The sequence below is a fragment of the Gavia stellata genome, chromosome 19, assembly GCF_030936135.1.
Source record: "Gavia stellata isolate bGavSte3 chromosome 19, bGavSte3.hap2, whole genome shotgun sequence".
Taxonomy (NCBI): domain Eukaryota; kingdom Metazoa; phylum Chordata; class Aves; order Gaviiformes; family Gaviidae; genus Gavia; species Gavia stellata.
Genome location: NC_082612.1, coordinates 20,334,113 through 20,359,956, shown reverse-complemented (window position 1 = coordinate 20,359,956; position 25,844 = coordinate 20,334,113). Strand labels below are relative to the sequence as shown.

Here is a 25,844-nt window from a genome sequence, read left to right as displayed (position 1 = left end):
ACCCCACCCTGCTTCCGTAAGTTAAAAAAGCGTAAGGTTTAGTGGCATGCTTGTGTTTTCTTTGCATTTAATATACTGGTACGTTTATTTCAAAGCTCTCAATTTTGCCGTCAGCAGTTTCAGCCAAGTTCTTAACACCTTGTGCTGGCCACCCAGTAGGCTGTCTGCCTTTCCTGATGCTATTCGATTCGGAATGAAATTTAACACGTAGGACTGAGGAGATCGTACTCAGCTTGTGCATTGGTTTGGTTTTAAACAAAGTGCTTGTAGGACAGTCCATTTATGAATTTTTTCTAAAGCAAATAGATCCGGGGGAGCAGGGGGAGTTGTTTCTTAATATGATCCCAGTATTGGTTGTCTGTCAAAACTTCTTTGCTTTCAGTCCAGCTGTCTGCTCATAAATTTTGGTAGAAAAGAGTAGCTACGTGCGTTGTCTGTTGTTTAAGATGGGCGGTATTTCATGCCATGCTTTGGCTGGTCTGAGGCCTTTGTGCATCCTTCTCCATGTCATTCATTCTGTAAATCACTCAAGCTTTACAGGAGTCGCTATGGAGCATGCAATGGACTGAACTTTTCTAGAATCTCTGGTGCCTTGTGACATATAATTACTGCTGTGCTAATCCATCATGTCACTTATAACAGGTACTTACCCTGTATGGCTCATGTTTTAAACTTCTCCTCTGAAACCGGGGAAAAAAAAAAGATGTGGGATGATCAAAGAGATTTACAAGGTTAAAAACCCCCCACATTTATGGGAGAACAGCCTTATTTTGAACTAAAAATTGAATTAAAATTTTAAAAGGACATCATCCAGATGAAGAAATTGTCCATAAATTAAAAATAACTTACAAATGAACTTAATAAAAAGATTAATCAGTCAGTGATGGAGCACACTTCATATAGTGTCTTTTTTAATAATTGTGGCCTCCTCAGTTTTAACCTACAGATGGAAATCTCAGCTGTGTTGTGATCCTGGTGAGATACAAGTGTGTTGAGAAAGCTAGTATGTTATATGTGTGGTCTTCTTTTCATGTTCTGCGTTTCAAGGCTGCTGCTTTTGTGTGTCCAGCAATACAGAGAAATTGTTTCATGTGTTTTGGTTGGAAGGAAGATACGTCCTGTCCTTTCTCTTGGCCTGGGTAATTTTCCTGCAATCAGGATTTTTGCCGTGATGTAATTTGCTGGTGTGTGCTTGTCTGTGCAGCAATGTTGTGCACGGCCACCCTCACCATCATTAGACTCGCGTCACTCTTCCTGCCCCACAGAAGAAGAGCATGGGGAAAGGGTAGGAGGGGGGTTGGTTCTTGGGGCTTAAGCAGTGGACATGGATTTACAGCACATCGGCGTCAAGAGGAACTTCATACACAGAATCACACACAGAATCACTAAGGTTGGAAAAGACCTGTAAGATCATCAAGCCCAACCCCCAACCCAACCCCACCATGCCCACTAAACCATGTCCCACAATGCCACGTCCACACGTTCCTTGAACACCTCCAGGGATGGGGACTCCACCACCTCCCTGGGCAGCCTCTTCCAATACTTCACCACTCTCTCAGGAAAGACATTTTTCCTAATATCCAGCCTAAACCTCCGCTGGCGCAACTTGAGGCCGTTTCCTCTCGTTCTATTGTTAGTTACATGGGAGAAGAGACCAACACCCACCTCCCCACAACCCCCTTTCAGGGAGCTGTAGAGAGCGATGAGGTCTCCCCTCAGCCTCCTCTTCTCCAGACTGAACAACCCCAGCTCCCTCAGCCACTCCACATAAGGCTTGTGCTCCAGACCCCTCACCAGCTTCTCTTTTTCCCCCCTTGCAGATTTTGACAAATTCAAGGCATTCTTAAACCCCCTGCACTTTTCCTAATGTTTCCAAGTGTACACACAAAGGCATTTATATCCATCACGCTTTTGCAGTTTGGTGTCCAAGGACTTTAGTTTCGAGTGATTCAGGATTCGCTTAATTACTGTGTCAAAGTTCTCATACGTGAGTGATCAGTCAGCAGGGCTGCATCTGACTTTCCGCATCATCAGCTGGATCTATTTATAGATCCAAGAAAGAGTTCCTTTGCACATTCAAGAGGGAAATGCCTTTCATTGAAATTCGGTTCCTGGTCTGTTCTTCGCTTACTGGGGTTTTTCTTTTTCCTTTGCAGCCTATTGTTACCTGGGTAATTTTTTGAGAACTTTAAAAATTGTTCATCCTTCGCTGTTTCAGTGAAAATGAAGAAGTATCTCAAGGCTCGGTTGGGTCTGTTACACCTGCCTCAAGTCTTTGCTTGCCCTGCCAGAGGATGCAATTCAATGGTCCCTGCTGTGTGCACGATGTATTTCTACTGTTATATCGCTGTCCAGGAGTATCACCTATGGATAGTTTTAGTCCTCCTGTTACTCTCTGGTGGATTCCTTCTGAGTTGCTCTTAATCTTGCTCTCAATTTCAGCCAGTAAAAAGCCCGTGTCACTCCTCTTTCCATCTCTGTGCGAGTATGAAATACCATTCTGTACTCTGCCGCTTACACGATACAGTTAATAAGAAGTATTTCTAGGAAGGACAATATATAGGAAGGAACTGTAAGTCCAAGTCAGTGCTGAAGGCACACTGCCAGAATTGTATGGCAAATTCTTCATGGAAGAACGGAAGCAAGAAGACTTGATCTGGGATAGGTCTGTGATATTAGTTACTGCAAGTAAGGCATATGGGAGTTTTTCAGGTTTCTTATCTTCTCAATAGCTTGAGCTGTAGAATTTCACTTACCTTTCAGTGCAAAAGACAAATGCTTTGTAAGCAAAGCAAACACACCCAGCTGTATGGAATGCAACCAGTGGCCTCCATGTCTGGTATGCTTTCGGTTTGGGTAGCCTGGGTCATTGTCTAAAATACTCTACACTTTTCAGAAACACTGAAGAGAAAGCTGGGTGTCGCTGGCAAGCACCTAGTCCTTACTTCTTTTGGATGTTAAAGCCGAAGCTCTTTCTGACTTGCTCAGACTTCCCCAGGTTGGTGCAAGATTCCTGGTCCTTTCCCCTTTCCCAGTCTTTTGTTTTGCCATACCTCAATTTTATAATGACATCCTTAAGAACAATGCGGGGTGGTAATCACCTGCTAAATGTGGTTTGGGGTTTCTGACTGTATGGTGAAGCAGCTCTGAGGGGTTGTAATTGCACACTTGAGGTTTGCATCTTAGGTGAGGAGGTGTGCCTTGGGAGTCATCACAAATTCAGTCACCGTTTCTCTGGTTGAGGGATGTAGTATGGGAGGTACCTGTATGTAACGGCGGAGCTGAAAATGTTTGGCAGTGGCTTTAAAGGCACATTTGTGGCTACTACTGAGCCCCTCAATGGGTGCTTCTATAAAGGATACCAGCTGTCTGTATTGCTGGTTTTGTTCTAGACACCTGACGTGCAGACTGAGCTCTTTAATGTAAGGGAAAAGAAAACAAACCAATGCAACGTTCCACTGTTGCTAGTAGAAAACATTTTTTTCTTTCTGTTGCTGAACATAGGTGTTCAAGGAATGTGTGGACGTGGTGCTGCGGGACATGGTTTAGTGGGCATGGTGGTGTTGGGTTAGTGGTTGGGCTTGATGGTCTTACAGGTCTTTTCCAACCTTAATGATTCTGTGATTCTGTGATAGAGGTTTGGACAAGCACTTGGCGGCCTGGAAGCTATGTGTGATCCCTTTTGTTTTGCCAAACTGGAACTCAACTCCTGGAGGAAATGGTGGGGGTTTGAGCACATCGTCTTTGGCTCTGGCTTTCTGTTTACACTGCTGTTACTGGTAAGGTTGAGACTTCTTTCTTGTCAGAGGCTACTCAAAGTCAGAATTTGGACCTTAATGCCCAAGATCTCAAATTCTCCATAATGGTACTAAATGCAGAAAAAATGTTTTGTTCCTCTTTCCACAATGCAGAGATTTATCGACTTCTCTCTGTCACAGGAGAACACCACTGGTAGAGCCAGGAAATTATTTCATTGTTCTTTCCTTCAAGTTGGATCTTTAACCAAAAAAAAGGACACTTTTTTCCTTCTTTAAAAAAAAAAAAAAAAAAAGGAGAGATAAATGTTTTCCATGTCAGTGGTAGTCAAATGGTTCCAAAGCCCAGTTAAAAAGTTCCAGTTTTAACTCTCAGGATGTTTTTCACTGAAATGATATTTCCTGTCTTTTTTTCTAATTCCTGCTTGTCAGACATTGTATTGTTGTGGTTTATCAATATTTTTAGGTCCCAAGATACCTCTGCTCTATACGCCAGGGCTTTGTGGACCAGGTTCTGCTCTGTGAGCAAATTTCAATTCCACTCAAGTTATTCTGAAGGCAGGGTTTGGTGTTATGTGTTTAGCTCCTGAGCTAATTAGAACTCAGCATGCTGCTTTTGTGTCTCCACCTCTATATAAAATACAGCAGAAGAGTCACGGTCAAGGTAATAAAGGAGTCCTGCTGGAAAAGCACATGTTGTATGAATCATCCTGTTGGCTATGCTATATTTATCTCTGTCACATTTTGATATCATCCGTTTTCATCGCGTGGAGAACGTGTCCCGTGTCTTGTTCACTTCCAAGTGAGCTCCTCAGCGTCTGAACGCGGAGCATACAAAACATCTCTTAGCTAGTACAGCTTGATGTCTCACTGAAGCAGAATTGAACCATCTCTGTCAAGCAGCTTCCAGAAATAGATAGCAAACAAGTGAGCCGATGTGTACCTGCCAGGGCGAGACTTCTGGGAATTTTGTTTTATTGTTGTGAATCAGTATATCTATTAATGACCTGACGACTTTTTTCTTTCCTCTTGATGAGGCACTTGGAGGCTCTGCGTGTCTCAAATTAAGTTTTGTCTGAAGAAAGATCCACGTGGACCTGGAAGTAATTCTTGTACTGAGAGTTCAGGGACTGCAAGCTTTCATAAAGGTCTCATTCCCTTCAGGAATTAGTTATTAGAATTTAAGCACTGCCTGCTGACCTTTTAAAAAGCCTTGTATTTTAATGGGCAGTAATATTCAGGACAAGAGGAAATGGCCTCAAGTTGCACCAGGGGAGGTTTAGGCTGGATATGAGGAAAAATGTCTTTACAGAGAGAGTGGTGAAGCATTGGAAGAGGCTGCCCAGGGAGGTGGTGGAGTCCCCATCCCTGGAGGTGTTCAAGGAACGTGTGGACGTGGCACTGCGGGACATGGTTTAGTGGGCATGGTGGGGTTGGGTTGGTGGTTGGACTTCATGATCTCACAGGTCTTTTCCAACCTTAGTGATTCTGTGATTCTGTGATTCTGTGAACTACTCTCCTTGGTTTTTTACAGGGCCAAAATTGATGTCAGGTTGTTTTGCAGATGCAAATTAGCCTTTTTCTCTTTCCCTGTGGAATATTACCTTGGAGCCACAGGACCACAAATGTTTGGTGGGTGGCAGTGTTCACACACTGTCCACTACCACTTGCCTTTTGGCTGAATGAACTTTGCTACAGTAGCTGAAAAGGATTCTGAATTTTGGTGCAAACATGGCATCTTTCAGTGCCAGTGGGCTGCAGAATATTTTGGGTTTGTTGGAGTCTGTGGCTTGTGATTAAAACATGGTGAGCTTTAAAGGGTATGAAAACCTAGGAAATGCTGCAGGAGATTCCTGTCAGCTCCTTAGTGATATTTTGTTTCTTAAACTTCGCTAGCCTTGCAAAGAGCCTGAAATACCAGGAGTCTTTATGCATCAGAATGCCTTATTGTTGCAGAGCATGGCCATGGTTGGGTTGCACCTCACCTGCCCAGTGATTTCAACTCTCTTGTTCAGGAACCCGGTTTTGGCTGTCCTGCACCCTGTGCTCTTATGCTGTGGCACGTGTATTTACTTTATTCTTTTCTTTTCCCAATTCACTGGGCTGGATGGAATTGAATCGCTGGTTGGACAGCTGCACAGAGTGACTAATGCCTCCTTTCAGACATGGAGACTCCTCACTCTTTCCCATTTTGATGCAGATATCTTTTGGCATCTCGCAAGGCGGGATTAGCACTGGTCATGTAGGCCAGGAGGCTCTCTTCACCGTCCCTCTCTGTCTTTGCAACCATTTTTGGCTTTCTCTTACTGTTTACTTACTGAATCCCTCAGTCTTGTGCTGGTTTGAATGCCTCCATTGTCCGGCCGTGCTGCCAGCAGCAGCAAGGCCATGGCTCTCGCTGTGGTGCTTCAGGTCCCCAGGAATCTAGCTGATAACTTAATAGCTTCTCATCTCCGCTGAGCTCACTCGGAAGAGTGCTTTGTTGTGAGTTGCGGAGCACGCAGATGGCAGCACGCTATTTATCTCCAGGCTGTCATGTCTAGTTGTTCTCAAAACAGGGTGCCTTCACAGACTGGTGTTAGCTGAGGTCTGTGGCTTTAAAGAGCCTTTTCCCGAATAGGATTTAATACAATGGGGAGAAAAGCAACAGCATCTGTGCTTTCAATGATGGCTCAGAGGCATTAATGCTTTTCTCAGGCACACACACATGCTCTGTCAACGCACGAGCCCAGCAGCCCGTGGATGTTCTCGTCCCAATTTGATCTCCCTTGCCTCCCCGTTGTGGGGAGGACGGGCAGCAGTGTGCGATGCCGTTTTGCATTTCATCTCTCCATTCCCCAAACGCGGCTGGCCCGTTAGCACTCACAGCCCAGTACCCGCTGTAGGAGAGTGAAACCCAGCATGTATTTGTGTTTAAAATTAGGCACAAACTCAGTTTGCAGTTGAGGCTATAAAACCCACGTTCCTTAAACTGACAAGAACCGCCATTCCCAGAAGGCAGGGGAGGGGGGAGGAGAGGGAAGGAGGGTATAACTCTACTCTCAAGTAATCAGAGAGATTTTATCTTTTGGCCTCTTCACATACCATGTCACCAAAAGAGCTCTTGGGTGGTCATAGCCCCCTCGTCGCCCACCCCACTACTCTGGATGACTGAACAGCCTGCAGCACTGGCTGATCTTTTCCTTCTAAGACATTTTTATTCCACAGGCACTGAGATGCAGACTGATGAGTAAGTGCGTGCTTTATTTTTCCTTAAGTATTAAGAAGCTGGAAAACACAGGGCTGGATTTTTCACCCTGTCACAGAACTTGGAGAGAGGGTTTAATAGGTCTCTGACTCTGCTCCCGTCTTTGATAGCATTGGTGGACTTGGACAATGTTGGTAAGTGACTATACACAGGCATATTTTTCCAAATTTCTGTGGAGCCACTGAGAGAGTAGGTGGAGACAGATGAGCTGAAGCGTCAGGCTTTAGCCTGGGTCACACCTGTGACAGTGTGATTGGAAAAACCCAGCACTGATTTACCCGGGTGGAGTTGGGAAACTGGTGTTTTGATTGCAGTTACATGGCTGTCGTGTCGCATAAGGAGACTGCCCTCACACCGGACCTCTTCAGGGCTTCACTTCAGTCTCTCTCCCTCTGCACCGAGTTGGGCTGTGTCAGCCCAGGCCAACCTGACCACGCTTCCCCGTCAGAGTGCTGCTCGTCGGTAGCTACTGTCGGGATTTTGCCCAAAGTTGTCAGTGAACGCTGTGCCGTGTCCCCAAAAGCTTTACAGAAAGTCTGAGTTCCCAAAACCTGTCGGGATTCTTGTCCGCTCCTTCTAACTCTTAACCTTTACCTCTTACCTGTCATTTAATAAAGAAAGAGCACGATATCAAAGCAGCACCTGGCAGTTGCGGTAGACAAGACGGTGATGAGGGTCTGCGTTGGCCCCTTCCCGAGAAGCCTGCACGGGCTGGAAGGCGGTACAATCTCTACTGCTGTGTGCAAGCAACCCAGGGCGTGCCCCCGGGTTTTCTTCCTAGTGTGGTACTACCTCTGGAGCACAGAAAGCCTCTTGGGTTGCACCTTCTGGTAATAATCCCAGATTTCTTTTGTGTGTCTCCTCAGGAAAGGATGCCACAGACGCCTCCCTTTGCAGCTATGTTTGACAGCAGCGGCTACAACAGGAACCCGTATCAGCCAAAAGAGGACAACTGTGGAGGGCTCTATTACCATGACAACAACCTCCTGTCGGGGTCTCTGGAAGCTCTGATCCAGCACTTGGTACCCAATGTAGATTACTATCCCGACGTAAGTCTATACACCGGATAACCGTACGGCTGGGCCTGATGCATCTCAAAAGGGGAACCTTCACGTGTGCGGCAAAAGCAGAAAGTGTCACATCAGATTGCTAAGGAAGGGGTTCAGCTGACTGATCAGCAGTGATAGGATAAACATGCGCTTCATGTGAGCGCAGCATGCAGTAACTTACCGCACCTAGGAAGTCTAATTCTTTATTACTCCTGTGGTGAGGTGCGCAACCCTGGTGACTCATTTATAAAGCAAATACCTAGCGTGGCTTACTGTTGGATGGATTGTATGTACCATCGACCCTTAAAAATCCGTCAGGCAAGCTGAGGAGAAAGGCATGACCACCAACGTGACAGGATGAATGTATTTAGTTTAAAAACAAACAGTTTTAATGCATATTTCCCATTGCTGATCTGAGGTCCACATGTATGTTGCAATTAGCAACTGAAGTGTTGAACTAGTACCACGCTGGTTGGAATCAGCAGAAGCTGGATGTGAGAAGAGGATGTTTGTTGCCTGAGAATTTTTGGCCTGTCTAGACGCATCTCTGCATTGACACATTTTATGTAATTCTTAGAAAAGAAGAATGGTATCAAAAGGTCGGGGGGGTAGTTGGGGATGACGGAGGGATGATGAAACTGCATCTCTGCTTGTTGAAAGGCTCCCACTGGAGACATAACTCCACTTACATTCAGCTTCTGTTATTGTCATAGATCTATTCATGTTTCCAAGACAGGATCTTTTTCAACTTGGGTCAGAGTTAACGGCAGCACAGGACTGTGCTTAAGCTACTGCTTATCCATTAACGCTTAATGTAAAATTTAAACATGTAGCAATTTAGAGACCAGTTGGTCAAACATGATGATTTATTCCAAGTTCCTAGAACCGGAACATTGTAGAATCCTTCTTGTGGGTGCCATAGATACTTAACTACTGGCAATGTGGGGAGTGGAGTGGATATTTTGAATATTCATCTCACAATGAGTTTACATCACGATATATGGAAAATTAAAGAAAAATAAGAACCCTCTGCTTGTAACTTCAGAATGACTTACTAATTTTTATTCTGTAAAGTTAAGCTATGTAGTTCCCTCCACTTTTACCTGGGAGACAAGCAATACTATGAGAAATGAACAGTATTTGGGGATTCTTAAGGGCAGTACAAGGTCATAGTGTGCGGTTTACTGAGGTCAGACAGGCAAACACAGCGTAGTAAAGATGGTGTATGTGGCGAAATTGAGTCAGCTCAACAGTCTGGTCAAGTGGCATCTTGTTTTGTTCTTTTCCTGAAGACTATTTACTTTCACTAGCAATGTGGAAGCAGACAAGATTTCTCTGTTGGTGTTCTAAGTAGCTTGGACTTGCAGCATGAATTTTATTCCATTGTCAGGCTAGAGAGAGTTATGTATCTGGTAATGGCTCTCGCAAAGGTTTACTATAGAGCCAGGGAAGATGAGTTGAAATTTTATTCTGAGTAATTTCAGGTACTGAGCTTATAATAAGACTGTGTGCAATAGGAGAGCTAAACGAGCCCTGCCCTGCCTTGTTTTGGTTAAATCTTGCATAACTTGGCTCAAGCATGAATTTATAATGCTGATTCTGGAGCAATGACAAGTGTTAAGTTAAATGCTTACTGCTGTAGTAATAGCTCTTGGCACAGCCACGTGCAGAGTTTTCTTCTGCAGATAGTAAAGTATTAGGAACCGATTTGTCAGGAATGCATTTTGAGAAAATGTAAAACTGGTGGTAATTTATCCCTTTCTCTGCCTTCCTCTCGTTTGCAGAGGACATACATCTTCACCTTCCTTCTCAGTTCACGCCTGTTCATGCATCCGTATGAGCTCATGGCCAAAGTCTGCCATCTGTGTATTGAGCAGCAGAGACTAAGTGAGCCTGGCCTGGACAAGGTAAGATCCCTCACTCTCAGGGACTCCTGTTAGTTCCGGTCAAATGTCTCTACCCTGCCCACAGCAAAATGTTCCTACTCAGGAGAGTCCTCAATAGGATTAAAGGGATTGAAAACCTGATACAAGCAACTAGAATTTGACCCTTTATTCACTAGCATTCGTGGAAAATTTCCACACTGCTCAGCCTGTCCTCCATGAAGACTGATGCTCCCGCTGCACTGTTTGTTTTACGAATACATGGGCCAGAAACAAAAGTGCTTGCTGTTAATGACGTATCCAGCACTGGCCCTGCGGTGGTTGCTTTTGTTTCAGGGTTCCGAACGTCTTGACGTATAATGCCAAAATGTTGGAAAGACGTAACGATGAATCAAGCACGTCAATGGGAATTACGCTGACCTGTCTCATGTGCTTAAATTATGCTCTTGCTACAGTCTTTGCAGAGTGGCTGAGATTGCTGGCCCCTTCGCATGGGAATGCATGTTTTTGTGTGTGTCATGTCTAGAGTTGAAAGGGGACAGGATGTGTATGTTTGGATAGAACCTCCACCCCAGTAGGAAATGACACAAATTAAATTAAGATACTTGAATAATTCCATTGCTTTCTCACTATAAGGTATAGTGCGTGCATAAGTTAGTTACAGCCAGAAATCAGGCTGGGGCCTAATTTCCAGGTCAGTTAAGCCAATGAGAGTCTCTTCATTGGCTTCAATGGTTATTGGCTCTGGCCTGAAATCCAATGCTAAATTAAATTAAGCTCAAAAATTTAACTGACCTTCATACCCTTATGCTCCACAGTATCCTACAGAACGGAATTAAATTTCCTTTGCGTTAGATATGTGCTGTGTTACTGTTACATGTAACATTCCTCCTTACCATTTTCAAATAGAACCGGATACGAAAAATTGCACCCAAAATCCTACAGCTGTTGACTGAATGGACAGAGACATTTCCTTATGATTTCCGAGATGAAAGAATGATGAGGAACTTAAAGGAGTTGGCACAAAGAATAGCCAGTGGTGATGAGGTAAGTTGTCTGTGCACAGTTATTGGATAAAAAGGCATTCCTTTAATGCTTTGGTATTGCATGTTTGTTGTTGTTAATAACATGGTATGGCTCTGGGTGGCTAAGCTAATGTATTACGAAGGTGCTGGCAGGCAAAAAGTTCTGTCCGGTACCTAGGCCTAGGAAGAAACCACACAGCATACGCAGATCCTTTTTAAAGCACAGGCAAGGTTCACTCCATCCCTAAACCTGTAGTATAATTGCATATTGTGCAGGCAGACACAACTTGGTGGGTGTTAGTATTTTTCATTTTAGTGATTCTGCTTGGAAGAAGCTAGATAAGACACTGGCAAGCCTTGCTTATCTGAGAAATCCCTACTGACGTTGACAATTTCTTCGATTTGTGCGAGTAAGGCGTGTTGGAATCGGGCCTCTGACCTGTAGGTCAATGGAAGAGTTATAGCAGGTTTGGGAAAAAGTTTCTAAAAGAAAACTGGACCAGGAAGAATTGTCTTGAGCTTAAAGCATAAGATATGGACTCAGAGGAAGTCTGTCATATTCCTTCCTCTGGATGGAGCACACAAGGAAATCGCTTCACCTTTTCCTAAGACCCAGTTCTCAGATGGAAGTAAAGTTTCATGGAGGTATTATGAAATATTTTGATGCTTAACTGATGCTTGTCTTGTAAGTACTGAAATAAACTCAACCAAAAGCCAAGGCTTATATTCACTTAATGGAAAGGCAATTAACAAGGTTTCAATAAGCAGAGCATGTGTAGCTGGCGTAATACTATGATTACAAAAGACACTGGAGTGGCATTTGGAAGAACTATAAAAGCAAAGAGCAGTTGCTAAACGGCACCGTATTTCTGGTGTTCCTCAGGGGCTGGTGTTCCTTATGTAAACTTTTGAATAATGATATGGATGAGGCAGCAAATGGCACGTTAACAAGCATGTAGGTAAGCTTTACTGGGAGGAGTTGCGAGTGCTGCCAGAGCCCTGGGAAGGTCTTGAGAGATGGAAGGATGGAAGAGAACAAACCTAAACTGAATTTGGAAGCTGAAATACATTTTGATGTTGTGAAAGAGGGGAGGGACAAAAGAAGATGGGACAAGAGAAGGAGATGTGGTATGGAATACAAATTAAAAAGATGCCAAATTTGATGGGCAAGCTTAGAGTTGCCGCAAGATAGATACAGGGGGCTTTGGACTGTGGAGAGGCGATAGGTTTGCCTTCGCTGTGGGGGTGCCAGGAGGCACCTTTCCCTGTACAATGCTCCTGCACTGTTGCTTTGGTTTCGGGTACTCTTAATAGGAAGATAGAGAACTGAAGCTCAGTTCAAGGAAAAGTGATAAGATTGAGGACTCACACCCACTTGAAAAATACCCACTGGCACAAAGAGAGAGAGAGCGAGCTGTTTTAGCCTGGGGGAGTTGAGTTGGTGGATGCAAGAGTGAAGTGGCAACAGGGAAGGGTTTTCTACAGTGAAGTTTCTGGCAATACGGACAGTTTAAACAGTGAAATCATCTACTGAGGGGAAAGGCAGACGTACAAACTGCTAGAAAATGAGCACTAGGGAGCAATCTTACTCTGGCAGCAAGCTATAGATCTTTTCTAGCTCTAGCTTTGAGCATTTTTTGACTTTGAGGTTTCCTTTGGAAAGACAAAGGGAAAGCAAGCGCTGCAGTAAATTGACTTGCGTTACTGTGAACTGCTTGGAACAGGACCTTGCTTTTCTACAGATAGCTTGGATTTGTGTGAGTCATTACCTTGAAGGATACAAAAGAAGCAGTGTTTCCTATTCCTGTTCACTACAGCTCTTCTACTTGTAGCTTCTTATTCCACTTCCCAAATTATTGTGCTCCACTACTGTTAAGAGCTATCAGTAAGAGTCCAGCTAAAACCATTCACCATGCTAACATATTGCTCCGTCAAAAGAAGTCTTTGGAAAAACCTTGGTGGGTTTATTTTTTATCCCCTCTTCTCCCTCAATTTAATTCCATTCCTTCCACTTTTTTGCTCTCTGTGTCCTGAGAGGTCATCGTGCTCATGAGATATTTCTAGATTGTTCTGGTCCCTTTTATCACTTAACAGACCTTTGTTTCAAGGTACATCTTTTGAAACCTTTCCCATCAACCATTGCCTCCCATTTCCTGATAAGTTCCACATAAACATTCATCACTGGCTTTTTCTGTGCAACACTTGATGAGCATATGCAGTCACACCAAAGCCATGTCCAAAGCCATGTCCTGTATCCTGATGTCTTCTCATATGCAGCCCAACATTGCACTGACCTCTCTTTTTTTTTTTCCCCACCATGATTTCATATAGTGAGACTGGCTGTGGAAACTCACTCGACACGTGATATTCTATATCTAGCAGGTAGTAATGGTACTTCCAGTCACTATCCATACAGGACAGACACAAAGGGGTGGCCTTGAGGTGAAGTCTCCCATCACTTTCTCCCATGCTGTCCAATCCTCAGAGGTTTTTAAATATAAATATAAATATCAGCATTGTCAGTGTGAATATAGAATCAAAAATGAGACTGTGGGACAAAGAAGTGGAAAGGGTAAACCTAATTTAGAGGAAGACCATACGTTTAGGCTGACTGGTAGCCATACTACAATCAAATGAATATCTAATTGATAAAAGACATATTCTGTGAGTTCACTGGTGTGTTGTTAAATATGTATCTGTCTATATAGATGGTATTTAAAAAATGCATGAGATTAAGTAGTGGTCCAGCAGCAAATACCTGTTATGGGTGCAAAGGGCAGTACGTACTTACCCTCGCACAGAATGCCTCGAGGTCACTGCCTCTTTGCTCAAGAAGAGCCAGCGGCTCAAAAGAGCAGAGGGATGTTGGTTTTGTGGGCTCAGGTACATCTATGAGATGTGAGAGGAAACCGGCATTGCCTTCTGCCTTTGTGCCAAGAGGGGTTTACCTCATCACTGGGCAGAGGGACCTTTGTTATGTTGAACTGCTGTTAGATCAGGTGTGGGCTAACTACCCTGACTTCTTGTTCTGGTTTGGAGGGTATCTGTGCCAGTTCACCTTTTCCATGGGTTTTTCCAGCTCCAGAAGCAGATTGACCAGAATTAGGTGGTTCAGCTTTGTATCCTCACCCATTTTCTCCCTGATTTTGTTGTCATTTCTGGGTTGATATGAACCACAAATTCAGGCAAGGTTTATTTTTTTGCTTTGAAGCTTAACCCACTGATTATTACGTGATTTCCATCAATAGCCAGAATGCATTCTGAGTATTTTAGATGTTGTTTCTTTCCCAGTTGATTACCAGCTGGGCAAGAAAATGCTTCATGAAGTTCTCTTACATGAAATTTCAAAGTACTTGGAGGGGAATGGGTCAGTGAAGCAAGTCCGTGTGTGTGTCACCTTACAGCTGTTTATAGAAGCGCAGCACTTGAAGTAATATTCCTGTGTCTTCCTGAGGAAAATGTAGATCCTTTTCTTTAAAAGCTTGAGATGCCCCTGTTCTCTCCCCACCCACCCCAGAGAAACATTATGCTGTGTGTATTTGTCTAGAAAATCAAAATACATCTAAGCAGAAAGCAATTATTTACCAAGTAACAAGACAAATTCAGCCTTGGGTGAACACAGCTGATTTCAAGAATGAATCTGACCCAAGATAGTGCTGTTGTATTTGAGCAAATTTGGAAATCCACATAAACGGCAGCTTTGGAGGGAATGACGAATTCATTAGAATACAGGAAACATTCCTGCCTTGGACTGATCACACTGTGCTGCCAATAGGGTTTGGATGCTCCTTTTTTCAGCCACTTAGGTTTTGCTGTCATGGCTTTAGGATGATATCTGGAATTTGGAAGAGTAACCTCTGTGGGGTCAGTTACACAGATCTATATACCTGAGTTGAGTCCTGCTCCTACTTAAATTTGTCACTCCTGTTAACTTAAACCACCACATGGAAAGGCCTGCAAGGTGAAAGAAAAGAGTTTTATTATCTTCTTTTTCTCAGATTTATTGCAAGTGTTAACTCTGACTTCAGTGAAACTGGTCTTGATTTACTTCAGAGAGGAGGCCCTTTTTTCATAATTGAATGACCATATATTGTTTTTTCTGTGGTCTTAAGCAGAAGACGGAGTATTTTCATTTCTTGTATTTTGTCTGGTGATTGGTGGTACTTTTCATGCACTAGATCGTGCATGTCTTCTCTGCTGTTCCTTGGGCTAACCGGGTCACTGTTGCATTTGTGAAACAATCAGTGTTTAAATCCTTGGCTGGATTCCTTTTGGTCTGATGAAATGCCAATATTAGAAACTCACATAGTAGAGCGTATCTTAAGTTGACAACTACAGGTATCAGCATCAATCTGGTTTGGTGTCATGCAGACTTTAATACTATCTTCTCACATTTTGAAAACGTCTCCCGATTGTTTCATGTCATGACAGATGTATCGGAAGAATGTACAGCAGCTCCTCCAGAACCTGATTCGGAAGCTCGCCACTGTTAGCCAGTATGAGGAAGTACTTGCAAAAATTAATGGCGCGTCCACAGATCGCCTCACAGTTCTAAAGACCAAGCCCCAGTCCATCCAGAGGGACATAATCACAGTCTGCAATGATCCCTACGCGTTAGCTCAGCAGCTGACACACATAGAGCTTGTGAGTTGTTATACTTCAAGTATGATTTCATCCTTCCCCTCTTTTTGAAATGCAGGTTAACGTAGGATATGACTTGGCTGCTTGTGTGCTTTATTTAGGAAAGACTCAATTATATTGGACCAGAAGAATTTGTCCAGGCGTTTGTGCAAAAGGATCCTTTGGATAATGACAAGGTAATTGGAGCAGATCTGGAGCGGCTCTGAAATGCGGCATTTAACGTACTGGAGCTCAGGTGCCCCATGAGTTGGAAGTGAGGTCCGGCAATAAATGAGGACCAGCAGAAATGAGCATTGTAGTGAAAATGCTTTAGTATTCCTCTTAAAAATTTTGTTGATGCTTTTTCTTTCTGGAAGACAACTCCCAGAGCTCCAGAACTCGGCCAACATATTAACTTAAATTATTAACACATTTGCTGTTTTTTCTGATTTAAGCTAAGGGAGAACTTAATCCTGTGAATGTTTTCTCCAGGCCACCTATGTGGTCTACAGCTGGAAAAAGCTGAGTTTAACTTTGGCTTTTGCGTTACTCATTTTCAACATCTGTTCTTCCTTTTAGTAAACTGAACTCTTTGCAGCAAACTGGCAAGTGGGGCAATTTGCGGGTAGAGCACACATCACAAAAAAGGGGGCAGTGAGCTCTAGATCCATGTGAGATGAAGGGCGAAGACACAGTGTTTTTAGCTAACTGTGCTAGAGTTGTCATCTCCTCGAGTGCTGCTTTCAAGATGACTTATGCTCGGTAAATAAACTGTGCCAAAGTCAGGGAGTTTAAACTTTAGCATGACTCAAGTTTACAATTTGATGTTCAGTCGAACAGTCGCTGAAAATGATTGTGTAGGTAGAGATCACTAAAACTGCTGTCGACCCCTTTTTAGGCAACCCTGAGATGTGGTGTTGGAATCGTTCCAAGACACGACAGAACAAACAGCACTGATTAGGAAAGGAAGAATCCGATCAAAATGGTAGAGCTGATCTCCCAAATTTAGGATGCAGGATGTTAATTTGGCATCAACAACTGAACATAATGAGCCAGTGGAGTGGGCTGGCCTCTGTTTTCCTTCTGTACTTGCAGAGGGCGTAACGTTGTCTCTACTATATTAATGGGAGAGGAGTGAGGCCTGAAACAGTGCTCATATTCAAGGAAGCTTTAAGCAGATACTTAGCTTTGATTGTCTGCATAAGCCTATCCTAAGTCCTTAAAGCATCCCGGTAGGACTTACAGCAGACGATGAATTCCGCGTGCCTGCTTGAGTGCTTTACTGAGCCAACAGCTCAGGAAGAAGTTATACATGCTGAAATGCTATCACTGCTGCTTTCCCTCTAAGCTTTTTGTCACTTTGGGCAATTGAGTTATTCCTGGTTACTTGGCAGTGTTTGGGGGCAGCAAGGCGGAAAGCCAAAAGGTCTCTGTCAGGGAAAAGATGAAGATTATGCTGAAAGTTGCTGGTTTTCTTCTGCCTGCAGAGCTGCTATGGAGATCGAAAGAAGACCCGGAATCTGGAAGCCTATGTGGAATGGTTTAACAGGCTCAGTTACTTGGTTGCAACAGAAATCTGTATGGTGAGCAAGGACTTTTTCTGCTAAAAGCTTTTGTTTAGTCTAGTTGTCTAAAACTGTGAAGCATTTTCAGGTTTGGTGCCCCTTCCATGTGCACTTTGACTTTTCATTCTCTCAGCCCTGTACTTTTTCACGTGTGGATGAAGTCAGCACAGGGCTGAAGAGGAAAGGAGTTCCGTATTTTCAGCATCATACTCTTGCCTCAGCCGTGTTCGTGTGACACAGCGGTGATGTTACGCTAGGCTAGCCCTTCTTGGCTCAGGAGTGCGTCTGGCCTGCCCTTCTCTCCTGTCAATGCCCCTTGTGAACGGAGGCACCTTTTCTTTCCTCTGTGCTGACCCCCTTCTCTGCTCTACTGTTCTTCATACCCTTCTTCTTGACGGAGCCTCTTTACCTGTTGCCCTTGCTCTCTACCTGCCCGGTATCTGGGTTGTCTTTGCTGTCTTGAGGGCTTTTGAACACAGTAGCATGGCTTCCTCTACATGTAAAGCATAGCGTGAAGTTGTGGTATCTACGGAAAAGACTTTGAACAGGGGTGGTGTTTCTTTTGTGGATGGCTTACAGTGCTCTGTTCCCTGCTGAGCGTAATACTCCGACGGCATCTCTTGCAGCCTGTGAAGAAGAAGCACAGAGCAAGAGTGATAGAATATTTCATTGATGTGGCACGGGAATGTTTTAACATTGGCAACTTTAACTCCTTGATGGCTATTATTTGTAAGTATATGTCCTGAGACGTTTGTCCCTGTTTGAATCCGGATAAAGGAAGCGCAGTGCTTTATACAAAAGTCTGCTACTTAGCATGCTCAGCAGTGTGAAGTTGGGAGGGGAAGCGATAGAGAATTTCTCAACGTTATTGTAGTGTCATGTGTGTAAGAAGTTATTTACTGCCATAGCGTAAATTACAGAAACCCAAAGTTTTCATTCCAACTGTTCAGAGATCTGAATCTCCACTTTTTGAAACCAACTTTAGTGCTAAATTGGAATAGAAACTTTTCCTGTAATTCGGAGGATTTATGTCTTCCGTCGTTTCTATCACACCATAAATATCCTAGTGGTTTAAAAACTCCACATCTTTTTTATATCTGATAGGAAAATATTGGGAATATTTGTTTAATTTGAAATGTGAAAACTTCATAGATATGTGTAGTTTTCAATGAAACATGTAAAAGACGGTGTTGAGAAAACTCATTTGCGCTTTTCTACTGTATAGTCACATTTTATCAAAACCACATTAAAAAATGTCATAGCATTTTTTTAGAGCTTTCATTCTCTAAGAGATGTTGATTTTGTTTCCAAAGTTGTTTTTAATGTTGGAATTTCAAGAAAACAAGGAGTCTGATTTCTGAATAGCTCTGTTGAAAATATTTGCTATTGTTAATAGCTCCTTTACTTTAGAAAGACTTAATAGCCTTAGCTATTTGAAATATTATTTTTATCTATTCCAACAATTTCTGTCTCTTATATCAAGCTGGCATGAATATGAGTCCTGTGTCTCGGTTAAAGAAAACTTGGGCAAAAGTGAAGACAGCCAAATTTGATATTCTTGAGGTAAGTTTGGCCAATATTTGGATACGGGGCTGTTAATAGCATTTTACTTTTAACTGCTCAAAAATGTGAGTTTGGCTTCATTATGACATGTTTAATTTAGTATGTTTGTCCTCTTAAAAGAAATCCTAGAAGATGTAATAAGAGTTATTCAGCAGACTTGTGGTCTTTTGATTTGGAAGAAGGAAACTGAAGTTTGTTTTTTTTAATTCCCAAACTTATCTCCTAAGAATTATTTAAAAAAAAATGTAAAAAAAATGGAGGTAACCTCTTGAAAGGGACATGTATTTGAGAGGGATGGCGTGGATTGCTCTAATGCAGTTCTGCCTTTGAAAATCAAGTTGAGCTGTAAGGTGGCTGCCTTGCCCTTTCAGAGGAATTCGTCTTGAACTAATTGATTGCCAGTTACCTTCAGGTAGTAAAGACCTTTGTCAAAGATCATGTAGGTGAAGCAGTGTATGAGTTTGTGATCTACCCAACAGATTATTTACCAACAAGTTCATTATCCTGCTGGAAATGGCAATCGGTTAATTCCAGTTACTTATTAGTAAGGTTAAGAAAATGTAATGTTTTGTACTGGACGCAAGCATGAAATGTTTATTAATATCATCAGGAGATTTGACTTGTGTTATGATAAGAGATTAAATCTGGATGGCTGTAGCCTCCTCAGACTTCCTTCCCCCACCCTTGGGTGGGAAATAGCCTTCCTTGTGTCAAGGGTGGCTGCACAGCTCAGGAAATTGCTCTTAAGATTACAGCCCTATTTCATTCGACATTATGCAGGCTGGACTTGGCTGGTTAAGAAGGTGCTTTGTGAGCCATGCAGTCATCCTAGTCATTGAGGTGCAGCAGTCAGTCTTGGAGCAATGAGGTGGGGGCACCAACAGCTTTAGGTGTCTGATATTACTTTGCCATTGCAACTGAATCAGCTCTGAGAAACCTGCATACCAGGAAGCGCAAAATATTAGTGCCAAGGCCCATTGTTTTCTCAGTTCCATGATTTTGGCTTTTGAATTAAAGCTGAGCTACCTCCTTTGTGGAGGGAGAAAGAAGGTCCATGAAGCCTGCCTTTGCTTTCCTGCCCCCGACTTGTATTGGATCCCTTGTTGTGCTGAGTGAACATCTTTTTAAAACAAGGTTCTCTTCTGATCGAATGAACAGATAAAGAGATACTGCAGTCCTCTAAAAGACCGTATTTGTGGTGCTGTTCAGCAGACCTCTTGCTTTTTAAAATAGTTGCTCAAGTGAAAAAGAATTGTGTGTGATGATGACACTGGCTCATTATTTACATTTTTTCATGCCTTGTAGCATCAGATGGACCCTTCTAGCAATTTTTATAATTACCGAACTGCTCTGCGTGGAGCCGCTCAAAGGTCCTTGACAGCTCACAGCAACAGAGAGAAGGTATGTTTACAAATGACTTGGCAGTGGGCAAAAATGAAATGTCCTTGTTAAGTTGCATGGTAAGCTTTTGTCTCGGAATTCTGATTCTCAGCAACTCTACCCCTGGTGGGCTTTTAAAAAGAATAAAAAGCCTCAAAACTGAATCCCTCTTTACTGGGAATGTTTAAATATTACCTGCAAGCTACCAAGAAAGTAAATGGAATATTTGAGGAAACCAAGTGGCTTAGTGAAAATGACCATCTTAGAGTTGCCAGTTCAGTTTGGTGCTGGCTGAAACCTGCGAACATTAAGTGATTGCTTTGATTATTTAAATAAAATAAGTACATTGCCTCAGCTCATTTCTTTTTTGACAGAGAACTTTATCACGCAAACCAGTAATACAGATGGAGAGGCTAAGGACTGAAATGAGGTTGCTAGCAATTTATTCTTATAGCTGCTACTTGTGCTCAATTTTAAGTGGTTTATGGTTTAGGGTGGAAAAGCTTTAAAATTTACTCAGGAAAGGTATTCTAAAACTCAAATCTAGTCAGAGCTTCTGTCTAGATTCTGTGGAGTCCCCTTCCTGTGTACGTTCTTTAGATGAGCTTGAAATATACTCTGGAGATTTTTAGTGGAAATGGTGAGATGAATCAGGTGTTTAGGTAATGCAGTGGGTTAAAATCCACCTTTCAGATTCAAGAGTGGCTATGAACTATGCATTAGTAGAGGTGGCATCTTTCTTTACTCTTTAAAATAAATCAGCTTTTGAGAAATAAACTGGATTTGGTCACACATTAATGCAGAATCTCAGCTGTAGTTCTTGTGGAAAGGAGCCAAATAGCTTCCTAACTGCTCCCCGCTTAAAAGCAGTTGCTCATCAACTGCTTATAATATTAGGACTTCACACTGTGTTTAATAAACCTGATCTTGATGCTCATAGAATAAACTACCAGGCAGGATGAAGCAAATCCATGTGCAGTCCGCTGGTCTATATTGTAGTTATACATGTGTAAATAAAAACAGGGATTTTTTTCTGAATCCTAAGAATCTGTTCACATATTGTTCAAAGTAACAGAAGTTTAAATGCAAGATCCTTACTTCTTTTCAGAGAAAAGTGAGTTAAGACTTCAAAGAAAGAACTTACAGATATTTAAATGGTGCAGCAAAGTCTTCCATGGAAATAGTGATATTTGTTTTATGCCCAGCTGCAACAAGGATGTGCAGCTGTGAAAATTTTTGTCGGATGCAAAGTAAAATACAATCATTTTATGAACATAAGAACGTTGCAGTGTTCTCTAAAGAAATATACTTTGATTTGTTCTGTTGGCAGGAAATGCTTTGTTTTGAGCCAGTCAGTGCCAAGGTTCAATTTCTTGCATGAGCTCAGGGAATTGTAGTTCCAAAGCCATTTGTGCTGCTAGCCCCAAATTTTCCATGCTGTGCTTTAACGTGCATCTCCTCTCATTTACCAAGCAAGTCCCTGTCAAGAGGGAGATCTGCACTGAGATACCCTGCAGGAATTACATGTAAGAAGTAGGCACCTCTGAGCTCTTATCTCTGGAATCAGCAAGGAAGAATGAGAAAGTGAAAACAAGAGGGACATGACACAGAAATGAAATGAGTTAGGCATATTGTTTTTCTAAACATGCCTCATAGCCACAGTTGACAAGCAGTGGAGTGCCAGTAGGTACTTTAATTGTGACCTCGAGGGAGCTACATGCCAAGAAGAGTTCAAGGTAATGGAAGCAGTTTGGCAAAAAGCTGGAAATAAAACTATAGGGATTAGCGTACCATCCAAGGGAGGACTTTCCTAATCATGTATTATGTAAAATAGTCATGTATTATGTAAAAATATCATGTATTATGTAAAATACATTAAACATCATGTATTTTAAAATTAGGTGAATGCAAAGGTTTTCTTCAGTGAAAGAGAGAGATATCATACAGATCTTAGTCCTTTGGTATTTTGTTTACCTTTTGTACCACCTGACTTCTTTTTATTTTCCTCTGTAGAGCAGTATGTTTTGGGTCAGGACCAGACTGAGAATAATGTTGTTCTTTCCTTAGATCGTAATACCTTTCTTCAGCCTCTTGATCAAAGATATTTACTTCCTCAATGAAGGTTGTGCCAATCGTCTTCCAAACGGTCATGTCAATTTTGAAGTAAGTAGAGCACTGAGTGCGGTATTGATAGGTATTTAACAGAAAACTGAAGCAGATCATGGTTCAGCTTCCACTGGATTCGGGGAGAGCAAAATTAGACTGGAATTGGAGTGTATCTGTTACTTCTCACAGGAGCTGAAAGGTAGTCAAGAAAAAGCAGTTTTACTGAAGATGGAAAGTTTATAGAAACCCTTTCGATAGTCACAATTTTTTAGCGGGGAAGAAAGTCAGAACTTTTTCCCAGTGCTCAAATTCATCTAAACATTTAAACTCACAGGTTTATTATACTTAATGACAAAATCATTCAAATTAGTATTTTAGAGCTTCTTTTTGAATTCCGCATGTAAAAACCAGTTCATCCTTTGTCAAGAAATATATGCAGTATTTTCATACATGTAAGCCACAGATTGTCTCTGAAGAAACATGTGATAGAGCAGCAGTGAAGGAGTTTGGAGTCCCTTGTCATTCAGTAGTTCTTCCGCCTCCGATTTCACGCTTGTTATCTGACAGTGTGGATTACCCCATGATTTGGTTTCTGGTGCTTTCAGCTTTCAAGAAGCCTGGGTCACTCACACAAAATTACAGTACAGTTCATTTGTGGTCATTGGCCTGAATTAGGCTGGTTCTAAAGCTAGACTATGTGATGATCTGGAATGTCATTTTACTCAAGGAATCCACATGCACTTGAGGCATGTTAAACTTTAATTGAAAGAGTTTATCAATGAATGACATCAACACACTACATGGGGAATGTTTATTTTTGGCATAAATTTCCAGCAAGAAAATTGAGCATTTCAGATTAACTAACTAAAATGGAACATCTGGATTTGGAAATGTCAGTAGTAAGCGTCTAGAGACTTTTGATGTGAAAATTACTAAATATTTCACTGTGAAACAAACAAGCCTGAGCATCATCAAAGTGAAAAGTTGGCCATAAGGAGTGTTATCACCTCCTTGAAAAGAAACTGAGCGCAGATCATGATCTACTATTTATATTCATAAATAACAACAATTTTACCAGGGTGGAGGAGTGGGAAGTCATCCCAGTTTGAAACAGAAACACAAAAGTTAGAAGCTGAGTTGCTGAGTCAGATCACATTCAATTCTAGCTTAAAAGCCGGGGAGAATCCCAGCCTTGGACTTGAAACCAAGATCTCTCTCTTTTTAAAAATGTTCAGGGTAAATAGTACTGTTCAATATATAGCACCTCTTCTGTTTTCTCTTCTATTCTGACAGAAATTTTGGGAATTGGCAAAACAAGTCAGTGAATTTATGACATGGAAGCAAGTGGAGTGTCCTTTTGAAAGGGATCGGAAGATTCTGCAGTACTTGCTCACAGTCCCAGTCTTCAGTGATGATGGTAAGGAGCTCTGGACTTCCTGCAGGTCCAGTGTCATGGCTACTGCTTAGTCTCTCTCCATGTTAAGTTGTTGCTTCCTCACAGTAAGGACAGACTTTGTCCTGAGACATCTCTGTCTGGCAAGTAAAAAATGCTTTTCCCTTACAAATGAGAGAGAAAATAAGATTTTTCTTTTTATGTGCACATGGTCTGTGAGAACTGCCATTATCCTTTTCTCTGAAATGGAATGAAAAAAATTGATTGGCTATGTAGTCTCCATAAATATCATCTGAAGTGTATTTATATGGACTTTCAGGATGCTTTACACTAAAGGGTGCTGCTTGAGAAAGAAAACAGGGACTTCGCTGGTTGCTTACAAAGCACCATGTCCCTGGGCTCAGTTTTTTTCTTTTGAGTGTTTTCTTCCACTCTTGTGCTTTTGAGTTTTTGCTAGTTGTTTTTTTCCCCCCCCCTCAGGGTAGTCTCTGTTCTCATGCACTGTTTGTTAGTATCATCTGAATGTAATTATAAGCAATGCTATACTTCCTAATGGGATTCTGGAGCCCTAATATGAGGGTTGGATAATACAAGCCCGCTTCATTTAACTTCAGTCCACTTTCCGGGGAGAGCAAATTTTAAAATGCCAGTAGGCCTAACATATTGTATTTGCTTCTGATTGCAGCACTTTACTTGGCTTCCTATGAGAGCGAAAGTCCCGAGAATCACATTGAAAAGGACAGATGGAAGACACTAAGGTTTGTGTCAGAGGTTACCCGCATCAGTAAATAAAGAGAATGGGATACAGAGCAAGTATCAAACACTTCAAACCAAATGGCACGCTACATGTTTCAACAGATGGGGCACAGCATCAGTGTAAATCCCCCCTTCCAATCTGGGACTCTTGGAAAAAAGAGAACAGTCACTCTTTATCTTAAACCCTCTCAAGACTCTCCCTTTGGGGATGGGAATTAGAATAACTAATTTTGTATCTTAATGTCTTGTGTTATTCAGTGTAGGAAAAAAAACTTTCTGAACTTCAAAGAAATCTCTGCTTCCTCACAAGTACTATACAGAGCAGTCTGGTTTCCAAGCAGATGTTTCTGCAGCTATTGCATCCCTTTATGCACCTGGCCTTTCAGGTTTGCAGAAAAATCACTCCGGGGCAAATGCATTCATGAAACCAGGTAACAATTTAAAGTCCAGGCTGGGAAAAACAAATTTAAGCAAAATCCTGTTTTTGACTTTTCTTCTACTGCTGGTTGAACATAGCCTCATCAGCTCTCTCATTTTACTGATTGTGGAAGGATACATGAACCATTATGGCAGTGTTTCAGCTCGTGCTTTGCCAATCAACTTTTGTTTGGTTTTTTTGAGAAGTTGAATTCATGGCAGCAGAGAAGATTAATCAGGTGCATAGATGAAGACACAGAATTAAGCAGGTGTGTTAACAGTCTGTGTTTTCACCCCTAAGCCATACCTCCACTTTAGTCTTAAAACTACCAATATCCCAAGGAACCGACTGTAAGTCGGGTGTTCTTGTCACTGTTGCTGTTGCAAGCAGCTGGTACCTGAACACCTAGAGGTACCTGTGGATGCAGCACCCCAGCTCTTCTGCTCCACTCTGCAGCACCGCAGAGAGAAACCGTAGGCCACAACCCTAAGGCCGTGTTGGTTTTTCCTGGGATATCACAAGGAGATGTAACAATTCCATCTGATTAATCGCAGTTATTTTGGGGAGAGGACAGAAAGGGGGAGTTACTCGCATCAGTGCACAGGCACTCTGCGTTATACAGGGTGGCAAGATGGACAGGCAAAGACTCTGAGCTTGAAAGTCTGTGATAATATGAACCTCAGTTTCACATGATCCTTATCTGAGGCACTCTGAAGCTGCCTGAGAAGATTTACATCATTCTAATGATTGTCTTTACTTATTTATGTTTCCCTCTTCCTTTCAGGTCAGCGCTTCTGGGCAGAGTCTAGTGCATAAGATGGCTGCTGTTTCTGCCGTTGCTGCGTTGCATGGATTACCAAGGGGCACGGCTTGGTTTCTTTTTCTGTACACCGAGAGGCATTCAAAGCGATGAAAAATGTGCCGTCAGTTGCGATATTGTGTCAGCAAAGGTGAAACAAGTTAACCCAAGAACAAACAGGCAGCTTCTCACATCTGACAGATGAGATAAAATCACAGCCCACTCGGCTGTGATTCAGGCTCAAGTATTGATTGAGGACAGTGCTGACAGAATCCTTTGAAGAGC

At 42.3% G+C, this 25,844-nt stretch overlaps 1 protein-coding gene across 3 annotated transcripts; it reads left to right on the top strand.

Moving 5' to 3' along the window:
• Positions 1–7,871: 7,871 nt before the first annotated feature.
• On the top strand, positions 7,872–25,569 carry RASGEF1B (RasGEF domain family member 1B). 3 transcript variants are annotated; one of them, XM_059826850.1, is made up of 14 exons: positions 7,875–8,051; positions 9,836–9,958; positions 10,844–10,981; positions 11,424–11,426; positions 15,391–15,603; positions 15,702–15,776; positions 17,067–17,162; positions 17,771–17,873; positions 18,628–18,707; positions 20,013–20,108; positions 22,155–22,250; positions 23,487–23,610; positions 24,272–24,344; positions 25,545–25,569. In XM_059826850.1, the coding sequence occupies exons 1-14, from the start codon at positions 7,875–7,877 to the stop codon at positions 25,567–25,569; spliced, it is 1,422 nt and encodes a 473-aa protein (XP_059682833.1). The 3 variants fall into 3 exon arrangements, with proteins under 3 accessions (XP_009810473.2, XP_059682833.1, XP_059682834.1); XM_009812171.2 differs by lacking the exon at positions 11,424–11,426 and having other exon boundaries at positions 7,872–8,051; XM_059826851.1 differs by lacking the exons at positions 9,836–9,958; positions 11,424–11,426.
• Positions 25,570–25,844: the final 275 nt, after the last annotated feature.

Bases quoted from the DNA above. Each gene is read 5' to 3' on its own strand.
- RASGEF1B (XM_059826850.1), top strand. From the start codon at position 7,875: ATGCCACAGACGCCTCCCTTTGCAGCTATGTTTGACAGCAGCGGCTAC. The intron at 17,163-17,770 runs GTGAGCAAGGAC...CATCTCTTGCAG, and splicing joins TTGCAACAGAAATCTGTATG to CCTGTGAAGAAGAAGCACAG. The intron at 24,345-25,544 runs GTTTGTGTCAGA...TCTTCCTTTCAG, and splicing joins GACAGATGGAAGACACTAAG to GTCAGCGCTTCTGGGCAGAG.